The following is a 24,717-nucleotide window of genomic DNA, read 5'->3' as shown; positions in this document are numbered from 1 at the left end:
ATTTTAATCAAAGATTTCATCTTTCTGTTATACTGTAATGCCAAAAACCTAAAATCATGCGCATTAACTCATAGAAGTAGGTTAATTCCTGTTGTGTCTGAACAGAAGAGATATTGTGCTCAAGAAAAAAAATATGAGACCACGTCATTGACCTGGTTCCAGATGACGTTTCCTCCAAGATGTTTTTAAATTTATCTCCTGAGTTGAAAGAATAGTGGTTTCCTGTGCACTGTGGCTTTTTTCCAACCCACCAGTGACACTTAACTTTCCAAACTTTTCAGACTCAGTCTAATTGTAGGTAAGTGAGGCTTGGTTGATGACCCATGATTGCGAAAGCTATGGTCATGAACGGCTGAACGAAATAAGTAATTCATTCATCAATACGTTTTAATTGCAGTTCCTTCTTTGCCACACAAACAAGAGTAAACGCTAATGGCTCCATGAGGCTGTACAACACTTAGGCACATTAGTGTTTTGGGATAAATGCAAAGTCAGAATGCTAATATCCCAGTGTTTCCTATGTTGGGATTCTTAATTTAGCATGTTAGCGTTCTGAACTAAAGCACTGGACACATTAAAAGTTTGGCCTGATAATTCAACTAGATGCAAAAGTTAAGGGATAAGTAAAGTTATTACAGCTAATTCTGAGGGGAACATGAATGTCTGTAATGAATTTCACAAAAATCTATCACTGAGTGGTTAAGATGTTTGAGCCCAGACTTTGCCACCTATAGAGCCGTGCAGTATGCTTTATGAGGTTCTTTGTCTTAAATATAAAGTCTAACTCAAATACAATACTTCCTTTCAATCTGACTGAAGTTTGCCAAACAAGAGGTCCAATACGTGACTTGCTTAAATGCCACCAGCCTTGCATCCACGTGTCTAACTGGCTGTTTCTCAGTCTTAATTTCATCACAAATTCTCCATCATCCCCTCATCTGTCGCAATCTCCTCCCCTCCTCCGTCCATCTGCGCCGGTGTTTCTCTCCTCATTAGAGGGGTTACTGATGCATGAGAGAATGAGCTGGCAGGTCAGTAGCCACAAACACAAGAGTGGGATTCATATTGAACAGCCTGTGAAAAGTTTCTCTGTCTGACAACCTGAAATACGTTGCTGCACCAAATCTGCTTTATATTCCTAAGATTTTCTATATCATTGAACAGGAAGAAGAAATACCGTGAAAATAAGTGTCTAAAGCAAATCCTGCTTGCTGTAGGATATTTTGGCCAAGGGAAACCTATGCTGGTATTGAAAATAATCATGCTGGACATGCTCTATGTCCCTTTTCCAGACTTGGCAAGGGCTCCGCATAGTTCCCTCCAGTGTCTGGTAAATTCCCTGATCACCAGGAATGCAGCATTTAATTTTCTTGTTCTTTAGCTGACCTTAATCATTTCTGCGTCAAGGGCAATCTGAAACTCCAGAGCCATGGGATCAGTCAGTCTGGGTGTGGAAATACATACCTGTGTGTGTGTGTGTGTGTGTGTGTGTGTGTGTGTGTGTGTGTGTGTGTGTGTGTGTGTGTGCGCACAATGTACACATGTATATGTAAACGGTGGAACCTGTCCTGCTGTCTTCATGAAGAGACCATTTAAAGCGCTGATGATGAATAATAGGTTGGCTGACAGAGAGCGAGCAAGTCCCTCTGGTGTATATTTAAATGGCGGAGAGATGCTCTCTCACTCATATCAACTCCCCGGTGGTCCGTGAGGTTAATTGCTTTCTCCAGCAGGCGCTTACAGATTAACTATCTCACTGAATGCATCCATACAAATGACTCTCCATATACCACAATAAGTTGAGCGGAGTGCTGTGTGTGTGTGTGTGTGTGTGTCTGTCTATGAGCGGTGCTTTGCAACAGAATATGATGCATGCTTAGGCAGCAGGCAGGGTGCACAGCGAAGTCACAAGAGCTAATGAGTACGACTAACTCTGACTAACAAAGTGGACTCAACAGCCGCATAGAAAACAAGACAGAAAGTGCCACTGCATTAAGAGTTTCTTTGTCTTTAGCAAAGGTGTAACAGTCCAGTATTTATATCATAGAAGCGGGTGGAGCCCAGCAAGCATGGATGTGGTGATTTACAGTTGAGAAAATGTGTAGGCAATGATAATAATACTGGACCAAATTTCACTTGGAAAAAGTTGATTTTTGGTCAATAAGTCCTTCAAAGTTAATTATTGAATTTATTGTTTGTAATAGACCTTCAGGACAGCATAGAGCCTGCTGATGTGACTCCACTGTCAGCAAGACGACATTGTTTGCCAGTGCTTTTCCAAATCATTGCAAAAAGATCAGATCAAAAGAACAATAACCACTTAGGTAAGGTTAAGCAAAAAGATAGCAAAATTGAAGAGAATATATAGTAAATATAAAATATGTACAGAAAATATAAGTCAAAGTTAAACGAGGAGGTTGATTACATGAAACTTATAAACTGTTTTAATTTTACTGCTTTTGTTTTCTTTGTTAGTTCAGTAGTAACCCTGAGGCTTGTTTGAGCTGTTTGATGATGTCTAAGTGTTCGCGTTTCTTGCTTCTCCTGAGTTTCTTTTATCAGTGTCACTGTTCTCAGGTCTCAGCAGTGAACTTGATAAGTACGGTTACTGTTGTGGCCAAAATTACTACAATAAGACCCAAGCTGAAATAAAGCAGAATTGTCCTTAAATCTGCATCAACTGATTATTTCTTTATTTATGGGCATTTATTTTTGGTCACAACAAGCCGCATGAAGACAACACTTACATATGCTACCTGTGTCAGACATTGTTCATTGAAAAGAGCTGCCTGCTATGTCTGGAAATAACACTTCACTTGTGAGCCATAAAACCAAAACAATGAACTGAAACACACTGAAATGCTTCACTGACCTGAGTTCAGTGTTGATTCTCAGTGGGATTGTTACTACAAGCGGCCTCTTTCATGTTGCAGTCATTTGGTGATTGTTGAATTAAAAATATTGATTCGAGCTGCTTTAAACTTGGACGTCTCGTACGCCTCTTGACCACTAAACCAACAAATCCATGATTAGTGGCAAACTCCTAGCTGCACAGCTGATAAATAACAAAAAAAAAAAAGGGTCTTTGCAACCTCTTCTGCTGTCACCCAAGCATGCAGCCTCTCCCCTAAGGTGACCAGGCTTTCATGTGTTAACTGAGCAGTGTCAAAGTGAAACCAAACACTAATGGATGACCCACCAGCTTCTGGGTTGGCAGAGGCAGAGTTCAGGCGGAGTACGACTCAGAGGACTAAGGGGTGAACGCCACCAATTCCAACAGACACCAACATCTGGCTTGTCTTATGCGCCTTACACACACACACACACACACACACACACACACACAAAGCTCTGTTTTCACGAAGACTTCAGTCGTTTATAGGAGCATGAGAATCCTTTTGGCCTTTCTGTCAAAATGCTTTGGTGAGCCTCTCTCAAGCCAGCCACCCTGATTTTACCATCTGCTGGTTTGCTTGTAAATCACCGCCAACTCTGAGAGAAGAGTAACTTTGCCGGCTTAAACTTTATGACATGTTTGCTACATTTCTCCTATCTGCGTCCCGTGTGTTTGGATAGAGCTGCCTTTCTCTTCCCTGTGTAATCACATATAGGATTAAAGTGCTGGGCCTTTACAAGGCCTGTGATGTGCTCCACATGGTTGGGGTCGCTGCAGACGCTGAGCAGATCGTCCAGGTGACACTGCTGATAAACCGCTCATGTGGGAACATCTCTGATCGCTGAGAGGATGAAACCTTGCCGGGTGACTCTCTGAGAAATGCCAGACCTGACCGTTTCATCATTATTCGCATTATTCTTGGAGTTAATTCTTAATCTGTAAGGGCAGTGACGAAAATATTTAGACTCTGCAGAAGAGCGATTGGCTTGTCAGAGAGATAACGGCAGCAGAGGGCCTGCAGAGGCAGCGTGTCAAGGTTGATTGAAATTAATTTGGAAGTCTCATGATAGAAGAATCTAAAAAGTGATGTCAAGAGTACACATAGGTAATTCCTTGATGATAATTAATGGAGGATGAGCTGACAAGTCATTTTGCCTCAGCATAGCTCTGAAGCAAGGGCAGTGAATCGTTAAAAACCCCAGGTGGGCTGTAAAGGAGGATAGCTCACATAATCACTTCATGTGTGCAGGTGCATATTGTATGTGCACACATGAAGGCAGTGCATGTGTTCTGCACTGGTTCTTTCATACTAATGATTTTATTGTGTAGCACAGATGCAACCTAATAGACATTGGATTAAAATCACTATAGGTACCTTCAAATGTTCTAAAATCACCTAAATGTATTTGTTATTGTCGCTTTAACCGGTTGTATTTTTTACAAGATTTTGTACTTTGTGTATTTACCTAGAAGGACAGAATATCCCCTTGTTGTCCCCTTGTCATGTCCATGAAAGCTACTGGTTGGACCTTGAAACTTGATGTGGATTGTCATGGTCCCAATAGGAGGAATCTTTGGTGAGACAGCTGGTCATTGTCTTGTAGTGCTACCATGGGGCAAGAATTTCTACTTGCACACAAGAAATATTCAAATGTTACTGGTCAGATTGCTGCAAGTGAAATATTAGAAAATAAAACTGAAAGAAATTTGCTGAGAAATTTCATTTCCTGAAGATGAATCTTTTCCAGTAAGCCCTCTTGGGGTTTTGTCTATTTCAAGATCAAAAGTTCTAAAAGTTCAAAAATCTAATGGGTAGATTGCCATTCCTCAGAGGATGAACCATTTCCATTTTCAGGTATTTGTTCCACCCTCAGGTCAGCATAAGGTACATAAATGTAGGAATTATTGCATTTGTTTTGTTAGCTTGATTTAGTTTTAGCTATCTTGAAATCTAACATTGCCACTGGGTTTTCTGGGTAGATTAATGTCTCCAAGGGGTTAAATATTTCCTTTAGTGCCACCATCAGGACTCATTTTTCATATTGTTAGATTTTATGAACATTGAACATCACCATCTGTGGGGAATACCCGAAAAGACCAGAAGAGATTAAAAAAAAATACACATACTGTATCCCCTATTTGTCGGGTAAGCATTTTAGACAGAACTTACATAATTTAAAAAAGTGCGTCCAAACTTTTGGCTGGTACTATATATATATATATATATATATATATATATATATATATATATATATATATATATATATATATATATATATCCCAGATGTGCAAATATCCATTTAGCCGTTGAAGAGGTTCACAGGAAAACATTGTAACATGGTAGCCATAACCTAAAAACAGTATAACTACACAGGAAGACCATTAGGTACAGACGTCAGCCGGATTACACGCTAAACTGATATCTGCACCAGGCTCAACGGTGAGACAGTACTGAAGTCTGAAGCTGTAATGAGGCAGAAGCACTTTTCCTCTGACTGTGCTCACTGTGGTGTTGCTTGATCAGGCGTTGGAGACTGATCTGTGCCTGCATTGGCCCTCATCATGCAAACACACTCAAAGTGCCGTGTGGAAACAGTTAACTAACTGTGATTACACGTCATATTCGTAATGTCAAAACCACCCATTTTCCTCTGAGCGCCCTCAGTCAGAGCCAGCTGATAGTGTGCACCCCAGATGTTTTGTTTAAATCATATGTTTCACTTTCTTATCTGGGCCTTTATTGCACTTAAATAAACAAATGGGGTAATTCCCTGAATGGTTGTGGGTCAAGTCTTTGTCAGGAGAGATGGCAGCTATTCCCATGTGACTTTCCTCTTTATCTACTAAAGATGAGGTAAAGCATCTGGGGGCCTTTCACATAGTTTGGGATGTCTTTTTTCATCTTTTCTTCTTTCATTTGGACTTAAAAGGATGTTGCAATCAGAAATGATTAAGAAGAAAATGTAAAAATAACATCTCATTGAGACAATAATGGAAAATAATTTTTATCTGCCAAAAATTACAGCCACATTTGCTGTGCATGCATATTTTCAGGCAGGGTTTAAAAAAAAACAAACAAAAAAAAAAAAAAAAACACTCTGTTGCTCCCTAAACACAAAACTGTGGGGTAGCAGTGCCACCTAGAGAGAGGATAGTAACCAGCCAGTGATGCTGTTGAAATATATATATATACACATTACGTTTTTCACTGGAGTGGCATCTTTTTTGCTATTTAAATTTTTTGGAGACTGTATGGAAGAAAGGTGATTCATCTCCATTATAGTTTGTTTCTACAGCAATATGGTAATATAAAAAAAAAAAAAAAAAAAAATTTAAGGCAAAACCTAATTTAAAGGTTCACAAAGATTATTGGCTGCAGGTTTACGAAATATGTTTGCACTTAATTATACACAAGCTGCAGTTTGGATGCACTGCATTGTGTTTTAAAACTGAAAAGATACCAAAATGATGATACTTGGGGCAAGAAAAATGATTACATAAATATGAACAATGCAGTGCTGGCAGCGCTGATACGTCCTCACCTTGTAGAGCGCTCTCAAAGTGCCACTTTTCATGTCCCACTTCTGCTGCTCAAGGACTTTCTCACCATGTTATGTAACCAGTTTAACTTTATTTCTGTTCACATAACACTATGCTTTTTCCCATGAGAGACAGAAATATGTGAAGTGTTTTTGAAAGCTCCTATATGAGGCATAACAAAATATGTTTGACAGAAAAAGAAGAAAAAAAACAGGTTCACAGAATCTTTGTTTTGACAATATTTATTTATATTTTCCCAAGAGTAACATATAGTTCAGGACAAATGAATGTTTGAGAGAAGCTAGCACAGCAGTTTGCAGAATATATGATTCAAAATTGCACCATATTCAGTGAAAATGAACTGCACTCTGAGTACTAGGGGTTTTAATTCTCATAAACAAACAATATTTCCTGTAAGCAAGAAACCAGGGTACATTTTTTCTTTATTTCTGGGTTAAAAGGCGAACAACACCTGCATTAGACGAGTTTCTGGACAATCAAACCCAAATCTCTTTTTCATACATCCCATAGAGTCCAGGGGCCTTGGTCAAAAGAAAATGAAAACCAGTGAAGCTATGGCACCATGACACGAGTCAACATACCGTCTCAGACACACCAACAGAACGACAGCGGGTAGCCAAGAAACGTTTGAGGAAAGCGTTTGAGGAGCACGTTGTCACTGCTACCAGAGGGCGAAGCGGAAGAGAAAGAGAGAAAAGGTCGTACAGGTGCGGAAGCAGAGAAGAAGCTTTCAGAGAGACATGCTGAGGGACTACACACATATAGATATAATACTCTACGTTCTGAGCAGCGACAGTCTTCAAGCAGAAGAGAAAGACAGAGGATAGAGATAGTCAGATCAAGCGCGGAGAGGTATACGGTGCTAGGCGAGGTTAGCATGCTGGCGGCACGGAGAAACTTTACAGGAAGCCCAAGACACAGAGATCACACGTAAAGGCTAGAGCGACAGTGCACTAATCTACAGGCTAAGCTATACATCGGACACTAAAGCTAATTACAGGAGCTACACGTACTGTATATATGTATATATAAATAGATATAAATAGATATAGAGGAGACTGTATATCAAACAAGCTGGATAGGCAAGGCATTGCATGCACGTGCAAAGAAAGCAAGTCTAGCAGCAGCAGCAAGAGATACAAAACGTCTGGCTTTCCAAGACTACCACAGTGAGATTCCTTTGTCGCTGTTATTAATCTGATGTTGTCTGTGTCACAGTGTGTACGCCAATTTTAAAATAGGACCATTAATCTTTAAAACTCTTGGCTACTCTCCATTGGGATGTTAAAAAAGAAAAAATAAAATAAAATCATATGCTTTCATTTTCCAAGAGATCCTTGATTCATGACACATTCAGACCAAGGAGCTTAAGTTACATTTTTTTTTAGTAGAATTTTTTAAACATCAACTTATGAACAACCATTGGACATTGCACGTTATTAGGTCATGTGTTATACTCTAAAGTGCACAACCTCCCCTTCGGAGGAAAACTAGACAACACTGGCAAATTTATACTAAGGCAACACAGTTACAAACACACTAAGGTACACATTGGCACATACCTTCAAGTATCACTTGTGCACAAAAAAAAACAAACAAAAAAAAAAAAAAAAACACACACACAGGGCTTCAGAGTCAAAATGGCTTTGCATATTCATTTGAAATCCAGACACCTGAGTCTCACTGTTTGTCTCTGGGAGTGAGACTCACAAGTGTTTCAAGGTGAAATCTGTCAGTTTCTTTAAAGCCAGTCGCTGAAAACACATTTTCTTTGAAATAGCTAGAAGAGTCACAAACCAAACAGAGTGTGTGACACATACACACATACAGACATACATACATACACGCACACAAAGAAAAAAGCCTTTTGGACCAACAGGATGAAAATACAAGTAATCTATATCGGAGATAGAGAAAATATGAGTAACTTTACCTCACAAATAGTCTCTGGTTATATGTCTTATATACACGTATGTATACACAAAGATATGTACTTAGGACATCTTGAAATACTATTTACAATCTATGATCAAAAGTGATTGTACACTGACCAACCATGTTGAGCAAATTGTGCTTTTCTAACTTGTTCTAATGAAAATGCTACAGAACCTCTGCTTGTTAATCAGGGTTCACGTTCCAACAACTAACCTGCCTACAATAAGCATGTTTTTTTGGGGTTTTTTTTTTTTTTTTTTTTTTTTTTTTTTTTCCTCCGCTAACTACTGTGCATTTGGTCTGGAGACTTGATTATCATTAACTATTGTACACTTGAATTCACTGTTTCTTGTGATATTTTGCAGGGTATACAGATTGGACCCATACTCCAATATTGCTTGTGAATGAATTAAAGAAGAAATCTCAGTTGCAATGCTAAGGGATGATCCTCCTCCTTCTCCTCCTCCCCTGGATGATTTAGTGCAAGTGATGTCAGGTATACAATAGCTGCAAATCTGGTGAAGTTCCTATAGCCAAATAAAACAAGTATTGCCCCGCTCCCGGTTTCTTAAGATCCTCGATCTTTCAGTAAGTGCTCTACTAAAAACATGACCTCTCTAAGTGATTACTATAGATGAGAGGTTTGCTCAGTTAAACTTATAATCCTAAAGATTTCAGTCCAGGTTGATCTCTTCATAGAGCGCTGCAGGGATGACGAACCTGGAAGTTAGCATCACCCTGGTTCCCCCGACAAAAAGCTAATGGGATAGTTTTTTTTCCTCATTATTGCAGAAGTAAGTTCTATAAACAAACAAAACTATTTTGTTCAGTAAGACAAGATTTTTGGAGAAAATAAGCTAACTTATTTCCAGGTTTTAGGACTCATTCCTGCAGCACTCTATACATGTGTGTAAGTGACAAGAATCGACCAGCGGGGGCAGCAAACACACCTTGACGCCACCTCTGTCTCTGCTAACAGCAAAACAAACCCTGGGCTGAGAGTTTTTATTGCATCTTGATAAAGAAAGCTAAAGAAGGCCGTCAGTAATGTCATTTAAAATAATACTGACCTCAAGGTCAAATTGTCTTCTGCATTTGATTAAATGTGCACAAGCACCATCTTTTGTCTTCTTTTGTACAGAGTGTGTGTTTGCTGTGTTTCCAGTAAATTCTGTGTGTAGGAAAAACTAACTCTGCCACTAACAATTAAAACGAATACTAAGAGAAGCAATGACACACTCCAAATATTTTGAATGGTGATTCATTATGGTAAGAATGGGGTTTGAAATGAAGAAAATCTGAAGGATTATAACTTTGCGTTACCTCTGAAGCGCTGATTATTCTCAGTATGACATGGACAGCACAGCTAAATATACAGCCTGGTTGGAGATGGTGCCCGTTTTGATATCTGCATATAGCTGGTGACAACAAACAACACGGATTTAACAAGCCTGTCAAAGGCCAAGGTGATGCATGATGGACCAAAATGCCTTCATTAATTCTCTGAATTGACTTTGCTGTTGTGTACTTTTTAATGGAAATCTCTGTCCTGCCTTCTTTTCTTGTAAATATTTCCAAATCAATTCAACAGCCTGCTCTGGTTGGGATGCTTTTTTTTTCTTTTTTTAAACATGTGCTGGTATACTGTATGAGAATTTGTCCCAGTATCACTGCTTGAAGGACCATGTGCAGATGTAAAGGCAGTTGATTAAGCTGAGGTAAGGTGAAGTGCTTCTTTTTTTTTAGTTTTAAACCAGTAGATTAAAATTAGTTACAATAGAACACAAACACGTTTGGCACTTAACAACATACCTGGCAAATGAGAAATGATTCAAAAATAAACTCCTCCTCACCGACCTATTGCACAAGCATTTCATATCACAAAAAATACAGATAAAGTTACATCACTTACACTACTCTGGGATCTACTGCACTATAGGAAAAGCAGACAGAAGCACTTTTACATAGCTTTGGACCAAGTCAGTCCACGGCAAAGCTACAATACATAATATATGGATATATCTGTAGATTTTTTTTTTTCTCAAATATACTCTTAAATATTTGACTTTGGAGGAAAGAGAGAGAAAAGAAAAGAAAAAGTTTACCAGTACATTCACGACAAACAATTCATCCGTCAAGGGGGAAAAGTACAGGAGGACTTGGTGAGACGAGTCTTATAGATCTTGGCCGAGTCGCTCAATCTCCTCAATAAGAAAGTCGATGTCCTCGAAGGTAGCAGCGGGGTTCGAGATCACCATGCGGAAAAAGTTGACCTTGTCCCCCTGCGGTTGGTAGCTGACCATGGTCGTCCCGTACTCCATCATCCTGGCTTTAATCACCGGGGCCACCTGAAAAGATCCAATACATTCAGCAGGAGGAGAGCCACTGCATCATACATAAAAAAGGGTAGATATACCTCATTTATTTTAACAAACACCTGAGACAAATATAATTCCTTCAAGTTTGGTTCATTTGAAGAAGACGACTATGTCAGTTTATTGACATCAAAACTACAGAGCGGGTATAGAATAAATTAGATCCCTAATGGATGAGTGCAAAACAAGCTGGGAGAGCATTCAATGTCAGAGCACAACAGAAATTATAATAACACAGACAATGGAGTTTAATGAGGAACCGTAACTTTGTTGTGCAACCTTCAAAACTGACTTTGAGAACTTGGTGTGGACTGATTGATGACTAAAATATCAATAATGCTGATACTCTAGTCTATCGGTATCAATATTATGATAATATATAAAACTGTATCACATTAAATCATGTTAAACTTGTTTTATTCTTATAAATTCGTCCCTGCACAGTTAAACATGTTGTTCTTAAATCTGTCTTTAGTTTTATGGCTACAGTCATTCGCACAGTTGCTCATTATTGCCATGATAAATAAGCACCTTGTGAGTCTGTGATTTCATGTTCCAAATACTGGATGAGATGTAAGTGGGCAATGTGAATATGAATAAACCAAATATAAAATGAGAATTATCCGTCTGCTTTTTACCAAATATGTCATGTGATCACATGACGACATTTGGACGGATAATATATAATTTTCTCAGTATATGTGTTAAAACAGTGACAACTGATGACCAGTTTTTCCATTCACTCTGTTTAGTTTTTGCACTTCTAGTTTTGGGGAAATGAATATTTCCTGTCTTTGTTTTCTTTTTCAGCAACTAAACTCATCCAATCTTCCCCTCAGATTATTGCTCTGAAGCCGCTCCATACAGTCTGACGACTACATCTGACACCAGCCGGGTACACACAGTCCTGACTGCTGCTGCTGCCGTCGAGCTGAGAGGTTATCTTCAGGGAGCGAAGCAGTGACAGTCATTTATTTTGTACTCAGCAGTGTGTTGATGTCGGCGTGGATTCTGAGCTGTGATGAGCTGTGGCAGATTCAATTACAAGTTTGAGCACTTACACTGACTGTTTGGACCAACACCAATCTTATTATGGCATAGAAAACATTTCAAAATAAGTGCCTCTGAAATATGCTTTTACAGCTTGTGTATATTATTTTGGTGACTATTGAAGGATCTGCAAAAAGACAGTTAGAAATTAGAAACTTCTGTACTCGGTGCAGTATTGCAGCCCCTAATAACTTTATGCATATGCACAATTTAAGCTTTGGCTTAAGGGCTTAATTTAACTGTGACTTCAATAATCTCAAGGTCCAGCATAATCTAGACAGAGTTTTAATAAATGTGAGGATATTGAAAACAGGAGAAACTTTAAAAACTCCTCGAGGAACAGAAGTTGGCCTCAGATTCAGTCTGCTGAAGTAGTTAGTCATGTAAAGAGGCTTATATAGATGCTGCACTGCTGTGGCTAGAGCTCTATAGTTCCCATCACATAATCAGTCATTTCTCCTAAATCTCTTGCAGGTGTCCCACTGCAGCTGGCAATCAAACAGCAGCTACAGTTTCTTTTTTTTTTTTTTTGATCAAATCAGTCTTTGACAGTTTTCCAGTTCCTCTCGTCTCTTTCGAAATAGTCAAGGCCATGTGGAAATTGAGGAAAGCTCCTTCAGTTTGGACTTTTCCCTCCAAGTGCTAATCTGGCAGCATTACATCATTCCTCAATCTCGGTGCTGGGGTCGGTGGAAACGAGCGAGCTGGCCAAACACTGTGAAGTGTGACTGCAGCGCTCTTTCAATCAGACTCAGGAAAACTAAAGGAAGCCTGATGAATTATGAGAAAGATGGTAACGATTTTTAGGTTGATGGTTTTACAGAGGGGAGAGCGCTTTGTACGTCTGGCGCACACACCATCTGTTTGTCCTAATTATCAATTAGTAGCCCCCTGCTGCTGTGGGCGCCTCTGAATGGCCATCACTTTAGCTGACTGAAGAGCCTCACTCCCTCTAAGCCTGGCTCGTGATATCCTTCCTCTCTGTGAGGCCGATCCCGTTTTAAGACTGTCACGGTTCCTCATGCACGTGGCAAAGTTTTTTTCTAAATCCTGAGTGTAAGTGAACGTGTGTTGTCCCTAATGAGGAGGACATGTAATGGTCAAGCTGGATAGAAATGAAAGGCTTGTAGGGCACGTGAAAGGTGCGATGAAAGGTGTTTTTGGTAGATACCGCAGCCAGGCTTCTCCGCTCACCCACCTTGTGCAAGTGTTTCTTTCTCTCCTCTTTGTCCTCCATGTAGCGGATCCCAGGAGGGAGGTACCAGAAGCAGACGTTGGTGTGCTGAGGCTGGGGGGGGGGGGCGACACACACAGGAGACGGGAGATGAGAGGAATAAACTCACAAGGTAACACAAAAGCAAAAAACATACACATGTGGGGCTGGGAAAGAATTTAGTGTTACTGACATCAAGATTAAAGCGACTATGTGTGGTGCCTTGGTGCCCCCCTGTGGTAGTAGTATAATCAACGGTATTGACTAATTTTTCCATAAATAAAAATTTAAGCTACCAGAATCATTTGAGAGATGCTATAAGCATTTTAAAAAATGAGAAAACTATTTCAAGCACATTGTAATCATGTTGTTAAAAAACAACAATATTAGCTCTATGTTTAAAGCTGCTTTAATCAATATTTTTGTGCTTAAAATGCATCCAATGACTGTGTCATGTGAAAGCGGTCACTGCAGCTCTCCTGAGCTTTACAAAGCATTTTCGTGAATTTTAGCCATTGATTTGATATTTTCTACAGCTGCAGCTTTAAAGTTTTGATTGAAACTCGCTGCTCACATCAGCATCATTTAGCAGTGATGCAGCTTTAAGCTAGAATAATTGAGGAGATGCTATGAACCCACAAACCTACGCATATTACAGTGTGCTCTAAAACATTAAAGACACTAATAATATTAGATGGGAAGGTTGTAAATAAGTGGGGTTTTTTTAAACGGGTGAGTTGTTTTCTGATGTAATGCATATGAAGGGGTGATTGATATTAACATCAATTTTGATATTTCTATGATTTTTATATACTTCTTACCTCTATTATGATATACAATAATGTTGGAAAATTGTTATTATTTAAACATACCACCTGGCCCTATGCACGACATTGAAAAATATGAAAACATTACATATACACATACCTGTACACACAGCCGTGTCATTTAAAGAAATTTAAAGCCGTCCTTGTCTGAAATCCTACAGAGTCCTCCAAATCACAAAGTGCTATATTTGGCAGTAGCCCATCCATTTCACCAAGCAAGAGCAGGTTTTGATTGAAAACGGTAATTCAGATCTCAGAAGAGAAAATCCACTGGCTGTTCCCAGCATCAGACAGGTAGCCTGCCCAATCCTTAGATATTCTCTCAGTGTCTGAAAGCGCCTAACAACTCTATTTTTTGGCATCTGAAGCCGAGTGGGTGCCGATCTGCCTGCCAGTGGAAAAGCATTCATTACCAACAGCTGACTAGTGATGCACACTACAGCCTCTTTTATACCACCGGGCTGGTTCGGTGGCGGTATATTCAACATCAGATTGATGTAAAGGCTTAATGGGCAGCACAGACAAGGGAACACCTGGGCTGATGCCCAGAGGACTTGGCTTATTCCCCATCACCCTCTGGGTTATGATGCTCTTAGCCTTTTGTAGCTCAGCAGGAAAACAATAAGCCTTGAAACAGCGTTCACTGTAAATGACTCTGGGTGTCCAAGCACTCCTTTTTATAAAAGAGTTTTTAGCTTAATAACCCCGGCATACCCGCATATGTTTTTGTTGTTGTAGTTCTGCTTGGTGGAGGATATTTCAGACACCATGCTATTCATATGCAGATGAGCAATTACAGGCCGTTATGCTATTCATTAAACATAATAGCAGCACATTATACTGGCAGCTAGAGGTAAAAATGGCATTCATCCAACACAAAGCAAGAGCACCCTGCGTGCCAATCAAGTCACCCATAATGACACCGAGTACAACGAAGTGAAAGGAGCAACATGGACTAATGTTAGCCACTTTTCTCTGACTACATGGCTTCAGATGAATTATCCTCGTGTGGAGGGAAGAAGTTGAATATGAACGTACTTTCCCGTCAAAGACCATCTCGTATCCTTCTCTGTCCTTGATCTTGTTGTAGAGGTACTCCGACAGCTCCAGACACTTGTCAATCTGAGCCTCGAACCCAATGGTGCCCTGTCAAAGAAATCATTCAAACCTGTTAAAGCCGTTTGTTTAGCCTATTAAATGCTATGTTTATACTGTAAAACTAAAGGTACAGCTGAAGGCTGTATCTGCATTCTGAGAGGTTTTGAAATATTAAGCTTCAAAGATTCACATATTGGATAATGAAATTTTGAAAGCCCTGAGAGGGAAAGTGAAAAAAAAAAAAAAAAAAAAAAAAATTCACATTAACTCTTGCACAATGTTTCTTGAAACATTAGTTTACAATAAAAAATTCAAGCAAACTTCCTAAAAATTGTGACATTTGCAATTTGCTGTGGGTTCCTGTTGGTTATCGCTGATTGAGAAACTCTGGGCTTCGCTTATTTGAACACAAAGGTTGATGTCACACATTGGCAAGAGCAAAACTAACCACCTAAGAACCCTTTACAAAAGCAGCTTTTCCCCACCTTGGCCCTCCACATGAGCCACAGCTTGAAGATGTCTACATGGCGTCCACATTGCAGTGCTTTGTCTCCAGTGTCATAGGAAAGGTCGTAGTGTTTGTCCTGCTGGAACAGGTAGCAGGCGTGCATCTGGTTGCAGTTCTGCATCAAACCCTGTCGAGGGAAGAGATCCAGAGTGATTATAGCTGAGACAACAAGCCATAAATTACCTCAATAAAACCAAAACACTACATGCACTGTACACGATTATGAATGTTGTTAAATGGGACATGGTCTACCTCCTCTCTGACCAGCAGGGCAGAACACTGCAGAGGGACGGACATCATTTTGTGTGGGTTCCATGTTACTGAATTGGCTCTGCAGTTAACAAAAATAAATAAATAAACCTTCATGCATCATTATTTCAAACCCTCTTTAGCTTCTTTCAAAGCAACTTGCCTCTCAACTCCGTCCAGCTTCCACCTGTGCCTCCTGGACATGAGGAGACTTCCTCCCCACGCACCCTAACAGGACAGACAGATGTTAATCATACAGGTTAACACTGGAGAGACAACTTAAAGGTCTTGTGTAAGCACATGTTCAGCCTCGTGTACCCACAGCATCAGTTTGATAGCAAACTTTTAATAAAGAGGCTGTCTTTTTTCTAATGAATTTTGAACACAACATATACTGTGCAGGACATTTTGTATTTGAAACATAAACTTGCCAGTGCTCTCTAGTGGGCAGACTATGTAAGGGGGACACTTATGAGCTGATGTATACACCAGTACTGTAAATATTAGCTTTTATAGTTAATCTAATGTGATAGTAGCCAGGCCGTGTTGTCCATCTTAAATGTGATAATTGCAGGTTACGGAGAAAACATCTAAGTATTTTTTTTCCCACTTGCAAAAACTTTATTTTTCTTTGTTTAAAAAAATGTTTCTGCCTGGTTTTCATCAAGGAGTTTCGATATTTCATAATGGTCTAAATTCCATCAGAGGCATTGGGGAAATAATCAGTCTTTCATATGTAATGATGTTGATGGCGTTGTAATGACTACAGTGTGTAATAGGATGATTCTTGCCTTATTTTTGTTTAGTCCTATTTATAGAACTGCAATATTAAAAATTTGTGGAATAAAGAAAAAGTTAAAAAGTCAAAAGACTTGCTAATGTCAGCGTCTTTGTTTTAAACATTGCCGCCATTGTCAGCTGGTCCAAAGGTCCAATTGTCAACAGCCTGCATGGATGATTTCCTAACTTCATACTTACAGTTACAGCCATAAAACACACATTTCCCGAGGAGCTGCATCCACAAATGCACATATACCATCAAAAGCAGCAGGTGCCACAAATGCTCTAAAAGCAGGATGTGGTTTTCCTCCATCTCAGCTAGTTGAGGAATGATAGACAAGGCCATCTATGCCTCTTAATAGATGTGTCCCCCTGTCAGGACTAAATCACCTTCATTAATAGATAGAGCTCCTTCAGTGAGAGAGGCCATGATGGCAAAGTCAGGGGAGGAGATGATTTACAGCCTCTGTTCCAGTTTTTCTAATCTCCAGTGTTAGATAGGAAATGGCTAGCTCCTATCTGGGTCAACTGAAAGCAGTTAGAGGCGAGACAGACATAATAGATTTGTCAAACTCACTGGCGAGCTCTGTATTTCTGTGTATCCCTTCACTAAAGTCCCTCCTGTGGTCAGATACTGTGTGTGAGGTGATAATAACAGTTTGAAGCAGGCGACAGGGAAAGTTTATGCAGATTTCTCTCCACACGTTGAGCTTTTCTGTGTTTCAATTACTCACGTCCACATGCATCCAGATGTTGTACTTTTTGCAGATGTCGGAAATGGCGATGAGAGGGTCAAAGGCTCCGTATACTGTTGTTCCAGCAGTTGCACTCACAAAGAAAGGTACGAAACCCTGCATAAACACAAACAAAAACATGAAGGCACATAAAGCAGCTACTGACGCAGATATGAATGTCAATATGTTTTCTAATCCCCTCATCACTGTGTTTTCACTCCACTGAATACCATAAGATCAGTGCTGTATGAAGTAATACATGTCTATCCATCTCTTACCTTCTGTTTGGCTTCCAGTATTCTCCTCTCAAGGTCAGCTGGGATCAGTTTACCACTGCGTAAAAGAAAATCAATACTTATTTGCTTCTTGAGTTATTTGTGAATTCAGAGATAGAAGAAGATGACTTAAGGTTAAAAAACAAAAACACCACAACAACAAAGTAAAAATGGTCAATTACGAGTAAATAATTTAAGGTTAAAGTAATCACTCTGGAAAAATGGCCTCTGTGAGATATATATCATTATATGACATTGAAAGATACTTAATGCTGATGTAAGAAGAATTTTACTTTTTTACAAAGGCATCTGAAAGTTGAGAAAAGGCCCAACTACACAACTTTTTTGTGAGGAGTCATAAGCCAAGGCTGGAAACCACTGGTTTTAATCTATAACAATCTATTATATTATACAAAAGCTCATCACAAAGCTGCATCTGCAAAGTAACTCCAGCCATCATATAAATGTTGTGGAATAAAAAAGTACAATATTTCCTACAGAACTGTAGTGGACTATAACATAGCGACAAATGGAAACACTAAAGTAAAGCCTAAGTGTGGAATTCATATACTTTCCTTTCGTTTAAAAGGCTCAGATAAAAGTCTGACTTTACCTTTCATCTGCTTTGATGCAGATCACACTTTCAGTCCCGATGCCGAGAGCTGCTGCACCTTTTTTGATTGAAAAATGGCTCTGAAAGTTTAGATAAATAAATAAAGATCATATTTAAATATCTGCAAGACACCATTTCAAAGGAAGGGAATAAAATCTGGACTTATGTAATCATAATAATCATAATTATGAAAGGTTTGTGTTTTATTTGAAGGCGTTTTGCGTGCAGCATCTTTCAAATGTCCTTTAAAGATAAAGGAGGTGACATACAGCCGACTAATGTGACAGTCACCGTGTCTCCTTCTGCGTCTGACGCACATAATGTCAGCTTCATATCAGCACCGCTGGTGCCAAAGTCACACATCAAGCACAGCCACAGCTACTGTAGCTACTTGACATTTCCTGTTATTCTTGCACTGGAGAAGAAGATCTTTGACATCTGGTTTGTTCAGATAGCAATCAGTGTTTATTATTTGATCCTTTAAGACACATCTTGATGATGCAGCGAGGAAATATTAAAAGCACAGATGCCTACGTGTTCGGACGTGAAGGCCACCAGTCTGGGAACAGATGACATTCCTTTCTCCTTCACTTCAGGGAACATCTTGAAGCGGGCCAACAGCATGGCGTACATGTTAGAAATAGCACCACCTAGAGGACAGACAGGACTCAGTGATTTACAGCCTCTCAGTCAGTCAGTGTCAGTTCACGGCTCAAAGCCTGAACTGCCTCATGGGAGTGACGCAGGGTTTTTAACCTGTGCATGTTTTAAAATGAACAAACAGCAACTATCAAATCTTTTGTTTGCAGTGTAACAAGAGATGACACCACAAATGTCACAGCCAATCACAGCGTGTCATCAGAATCTCCAATCATTGCTCCTCATCATCATGTGAGAACCAGAAACACATGTGAGAAATTAAAGCTTGTGGAGTGGGGAGGGGGTGGGGTGGGTTGACGTTGTGGGGGTTTATAAGTTGGAAAAAGAAAATTATTTTATGCTAATTGGCTTGTGAAACGAGTTCCATTTATATCATCAAAATGCAAATTGACACATTACAGCACACACACACACGCAGTTCCATTTTCAGTGAAACAGAAAATGGTGGGACTGGCGACGCCCTCACATACAAACATACGTACCAGGAGAGAAAATGCCATCTCCTCGGCCGTCCGGCCAGCCAATGATTTCCCTCATCTTCTTCAGACTGACGTATTCCAGCAGCACAAAGACGGGTGCCACCTCATAGGTGAACCTGCGTTACACAAGGGGACATCACATGGGGGCCGGTTACACAAAAATGCGCCATGACTCATCACTGAAAGACAGACTGTCCTGAAACTGCAGTGTGGGGGGAAAAAAAAATGTCAGAGATAGAGATGAAATTGACGGCAGATAAAAGCAAAAAACAAAAAAACAGACAAACTATTTCAAACTATATAAATTCTGGACTCTGTGTTAAAAATGTGTAATTATTGTTGATTTCTGAAGGGGAAAAAGATCTTAAACAGCATTAATGTTTCGAAATTAAATGCACAGAAACATTTTATACAAATTAATACATTTTCTGAAGATTTAAATTTATTTTCACATCACATCACATCCTATTGCTACATATGATGCTTTCTGTCTTCTGTCATCGCTGCTGCATTAAAAACTACATTTCCAGTACGTGCCTCCTGATTTTTTTCCTATTAGTACGTGGTGTATTAGCTGCAGAAAATGTAAAAACCCAAATGTCAACATGAGGTTTATGTTGCAGTGTCTGACAGATGCCAAGGCTGATGCTCGCAGAGTTTATCACCCCAAAAACACACACACACCGAAATTAGCTCCAGATTAGTCTGAATTTAATTTCAGAGCTAATTTTCTCCCCTTGAAGCCCCCATGGGAGAATGGAGGTGAGGGGGGAGGGATAAAAGGCAGAGGTGGGAGGGGTGCAGTGGGGAGAGTAAAAGGGGAAGTGGGGGCTGGGGGGTTGGGGGGTGTCTTTCATTTCACCCTTTTCATTTGCCATGATTGAGTGGAAAAAAAAAAAAAAAAGCAGCAGCTATCAGCCGGAGCAGACACAGAGCAGAGTGCAGGCGGATGGACCGGAAATGGAATTCATTGTCATTATCATTTAAAATCATGATGAAGCAGGCAGCAGCATACTTACATGTTGGTGTTGGCGGTGGACGTTAGCCAGTCGGCTGCCAGTCCAACCATGTCTAATCCTGTGGAGAGCTGATTGAAGTACCTGGGGTGGGCTGAATGAAAAGGAGCAAAAAGAGGGTGTGAGGTTTTTTTTTTTTTTTTTTTTTTTTAATCTTGGTGTCAGGAAAATTGAAAAGTGCTTTTTGTGTGTTTGTGCTGAGTTTGTGCAAAAAAAAAAAAAGGGCACAGAAACTGTCATCTTCAAAACACTTTAATTGAAGGTTAGAAATGCAGCTGCAGTGACATTTGAAATCATCTTGAGAAATGATGAAAAGATTTGGTGTGACGTGGGTAATGTAGGAATTTAGTGGAGGGTAAACACACATTTGTTTTATAACACGGGGAGAGGAGCTTCTGAAATGAACTAAATAAAGATTTTTTTTTTCTTTTCATTTTCTTAAAAATAGGTGATGTCAAAGTCTGATTCATGGTGGCTGCCTATTAGAATTTCTTATTTATTTTACATTATAAAGAATATGCAATATAATATTTCACTGTAACCCCTTTTATTTAACACTTAGGAGAAGTATTTAAACATTATCACACACCATAATGTTAAAATATTTCAAATACTAATGAACAGCTCCTGTGGCTGGTGTAAAAACATATGACAATATACTGAAACAACACAATACTGAATATGTTTTCATAGAAGTACACTAATAAATCTGCTTATAACTACACTATAATGTGTAGTAAGCCGTTTATTCATTGTCTATAAACTGCCTATAAATGATCAATTAGGTAAAATGTTGTCAAAAGATGAATATATTTGTTTGTTTTTTGTTTTTTTGGGGGGGTGAAATCTTCCCTGGGCTGTAGCTGTAAATCTCCCCCTGCCTGTGTCAGTCAGCAGAGAAGAATGGACCCATGAAGGCAGGTTATTAGCCTATTATCTCCTACTTGGTGAACCAGATTTACTGCGTCACCGCCTTTATTGGTCTGATGGTCAGGAGGAGGAAAACAAGGACAACTTCCAGCCTGATTTTTTATTTTTCCCATAGGCATCATTTATCATCATTTTTTACTCCCCCCATTTTTTTAAAAGCAGATTATTTTCTGTCAGTTTCTTTATTTTATTCTGTCTTCAGTAGTTTTAGCTTTGGTGGATGAACTAAAAACATCACCTAAAGATCTTTGTGACATTTTTTGAAATTTGCCAATGAATTATTTTATTATATAACTCCAGCATATTTTATGATTAAACATTCATTTTATTATTATTGTTATGGTATTATCTTAGCAATATCTTACAATATCTATGTGTTATTGCCATTTAAATTATTTTTAAATATTTGTGTTGAAGCTTCAAGCTGTTACAGTTCAGACAGATAACAGGCCTGAGTCTGGGCCTAGTCCATCTAGGATACAGCTTTGAAAAAAAAAAATGGGGGGAATATTTCCTAATCAGCCAAATTAAAAATATTTTAAGGTATTTTGCAAGTTTAAAATAAGCATACATATATATCTCTCTGGCTTCCATCTGAAAGTGAAAGCCAGGCCTACCTGTCTTGATGGCGTATTTCAAAGTTGCGCGACAGCTGATCAAGATATCATCCAGGGTGGCGGGCTCGTCCTGCAGCTCCCAGTTGTTCATCTGCAGCAGCTCGTTGGGGTAGTGAAAATCAATCACTTTGGTTTCCCGGTCGAAAGACTCCACGATGTAGGCCAGTAAAATATCCACAACTTCCTGCAGGAAGGTCATTGTTTTGGTGTCACCGTCCATGGCAGGTAACAGGTCTGGAATAAAAAAAAAAAAAAAATGTTTCTTTACCTGGACTCGTGTATCAGTGGAAATAAAAAGCAGTTTTCATGCATCATTAAAATGCAGAAATGATCAGGCCTGCACATGTAGAAAAATATATATTTCTTATTATTTTAACAGCTCAGGTGACTGAAGGACATTTTTTCCTCTGCGAAGCTCAACAGAGCATATTTTGTTGAAGGTGACCTCTCCGAAATACTGTAGTAGCGACCAGTCCAGAAAAACATCCATCCCAACATCACTGAATCTGAATCTATACATCTGGATTTACACTCACTCCATCCACACAGGCACATGTTCAGGGAGTTGTTTCTTTTGCATTTTTCATATATAGCCTAGAACATGTATTTTAACGCTGGTGGGAACGAATAAAGTGGGATATATATATATTTAAAAAATGGATTTAAAGCAATATTACTGAAAGAAGAAAACAAGATTTGGAGAATGATTGTTTCATACTGCAAACAATCTTATTCGTGTGTGTTGTAGACTGAATAAATGAAGGCAGTCAATGCGAGGCCACAGACACAGATCAGTTCATAATCCAGCTCTTGCTGTCAGTGATGCTTTGGTACCTGTTGAATAGAGGTCGGAGAACTCGACGGCAGCGGCTTTGGTGCAGTTGCAGGATTTGTTGCAGCCGCAGCTGCCGGCAGGCGTCTGCGGCGGCTGCTTGGCGGCCGACTCGCCGGGTTTCTCCACCTCCCCGACATTGAGCAGCGCTTCCGAAAACCACAACAAAGCATTTAAATATTTCCTTTTTTATAACCCCGGCGACAAGGCTGGGTCAGTAAATATAATGATGGAAATAAAAAAAAAAAGGCACGTCGCCCAAATAGCGTCCCCCACCCTTTCGACCCCCCCCCCCCCCCCTCCCTCCTCCCCCCCCTGCCTCTCCCCCTCCTCTGTGAACCAACATACCACATAATTTCGATCCAATTCCTCCGGACAATTTCTGGGCCGCCGCTTGGCACCAAGCCCTGGCTGGAAGAGAGAGAGGGGATACATCAGATGAGGGTGATCAGTGTTCAGTCCAACTTTAAGATCGAAACATGCAACTGGGAATAAAAATCAACCCTGTAAGTTGGGTGTGAAAGCGGACTGTAAATACAGCAGGCCTGCTTTGGTTTGTGATTTGGTGGCAGTAAAACCAAAAAAATAAAAATAAATAAAAAAAAGCAGAGCACAGGCTGGAGACAATGCGCTGGCGTTACAGTGCTGCGCCTGGTCCATGAGGACAAAAAACAACCAAAAAAAAAAAAAAAAAAAAAAAAATAGAGCCATGCACTCACGCGTACTGGGGCTCTGACTCCCGGTGTTGGCCCCCGTATTATCTCCGCCAAGAGACCAAAAACCGTGTGATGCCATTGTTGCCGGTAGTTAGGAGCTGCAGGGGACACGGAGACCGACAGAGCCCATCCACACGCGTCGAGCTGGAGCTGTTCAAAGCTGATGTGGTGCTGGATCTGAGCAGGCTGCTGAAAACCCAGCCGTGCATCCGACTCACGCTTTATGCAGCTGGAAAGCCCCTCAAAAATAAAACGACGAGGAAGAAGGAGAAGAAAAAAAAAGATGGTTTTGCAAAGGCGTCCTTTCTGTGTGTGCAGGCGTCCACAGGTGCACGAAGCATGAAGCGGCGTCTTCCCAGAGAAATCCGCAAACGCTCGACTTCACCGGCGCACTGTCAGCGCGTCCACGCAAAGCGCAGCCACTCTCCGCACTTCACAGAAAAAAGAAAAAAAAAAACTGATGGTAAGACAGTCTGAGCAAGTTCACGATGCAAATAATAAAATTTAAAAAAAATTACAGGGAAATTTGTGTCTTTTAATGGAAACGCGTTACATTTCAAATTAAAATTTAAAAAGCAGGAGGATTTATTTTGGAAAGCAGCTAGAAGCTACAGCTGCTGGTGAATATGCAGCACCCAGGCTAAGCCATGCCTAATTGCATCTAACCTAAATTTAACGTCACTGAAGAAATCCCATCGTGATTCACTTCAGGTCATGACGAACTGCGTTGCGTCGTACGTCGTGACTCCATATAGTACATACAAACATTTTGCGCCCCCCCCCCCCGCTCCCCTCCCCTCCCCTCCACCCTGTATGCGCTCTGCTGCAGCTGAACTTCGCTGCCTCCATGCAGACAGTAAATGCCAACTAATTCATCTGCCCGGCAAATCGCAGACCTATTTCTTGGAGACCGGCTGCTGTAATTGCCCGCCTCCGGTGGAGGAAGCAGCGGGGCGGCGAGGAGGAGAGAGCGCACATGGGTCCCTCCTCTCTCCCTGTCAGCGCTGGAGCGCCTTACTCCAAAAGTATTTTATCAGCCAGTACTAGTTTTACTTTAGTTTACAAGTTTTTTTGTTACACCACTTACTTAAAGCAGCATTTCATCCATAAATAAAACTGAAATCAGTGGGCTACTCCTTAAATCTGCACATTTCTTCATGATGATGATGATGAAGAGGAGGTTTGTAGATTCCGGATGTAGACTAAGGTCCACCACCACTGTCAGCTTCTACACTGTTTTTCACACTATCGTTTATTCATGAATGAGAGCAAACGCAGCCTCCAGGCATCAAAACTACACTGAGACACATCTGTTATGATTCATGGAGGCAATCACCACCAGCCATGTCCTGC

General features: G+C 40.1%; 1 protein-coding gene across 2 annotated transcripts; it reads right to left on the bottom strand.

Moving 5' to 3' along the window:
* Positions 1-8,670: 8,670 nt before the first annotated feature.
* On the bottom strand, positions 8,671-24,027 carry gad2 (glutamate decarboxylase 2). Of its 2 annotated transcripts, none has more exons than XM_071484715.1 (16): positions 23,368-24,027; positions 22,997-23,059; positions 22,651-22,797; positions 21,817-22,050; positions 20,273-20,363; positions 19,257-19,369; positions 18,649-18,764; positions 18,115-18,194; positions 17,505-17,559; positions 17,227-17,343; positions 15,876-15,940; positions 15,716-15,794; positions 15,441-15,590; positions 14,896-15,003; positions 13,016-13,105; positions 8,671-10,740 (listed from the first exon to the last, which is right to left on the bottom strand). In XM_071484715.1, exons 1-16 carry the CDS (start codon positions 23,441-23,443, stop codon positions 10,567-10,569), a joined length of 1,758 nt encoding a protein of 585 aa, XP_071340816.1. In that variant the 5' UTR covers positions 23,444-24,027; the 3' UTR covers positions 8,671-10,566. The 2 variants fall into 2 exon arrangements, with proteins under 2 accessions (XP_071340816.1, XP_071340818.1); XM_071484717.1 differs by having other exon boundaries at positions 23,374-23,992.
* Between the last annotated feature and the right edge of the window lie 690 nt (positions 24,028-24,717).

Source organism: Trachinotus anak, unplaced genomic scaffold, assembly GCF_046630095.1.
Source record: "Trachinotus anak isolate AG129_WGS33_773 ecotype Australia unplaced genomic scaffold, CSIRO_AGI_Tana_v1 ptg000009l, whole genome shotgun sequence".
NCBI lineage: Eukaryota > Metazoa > Chordata > Actinopteri > Carangiformes > Carangidae > Trachinotus > Trachinotus anak.
This window is presented reverse-complemented; position numbering and strand designations above follow the sequence as displayed.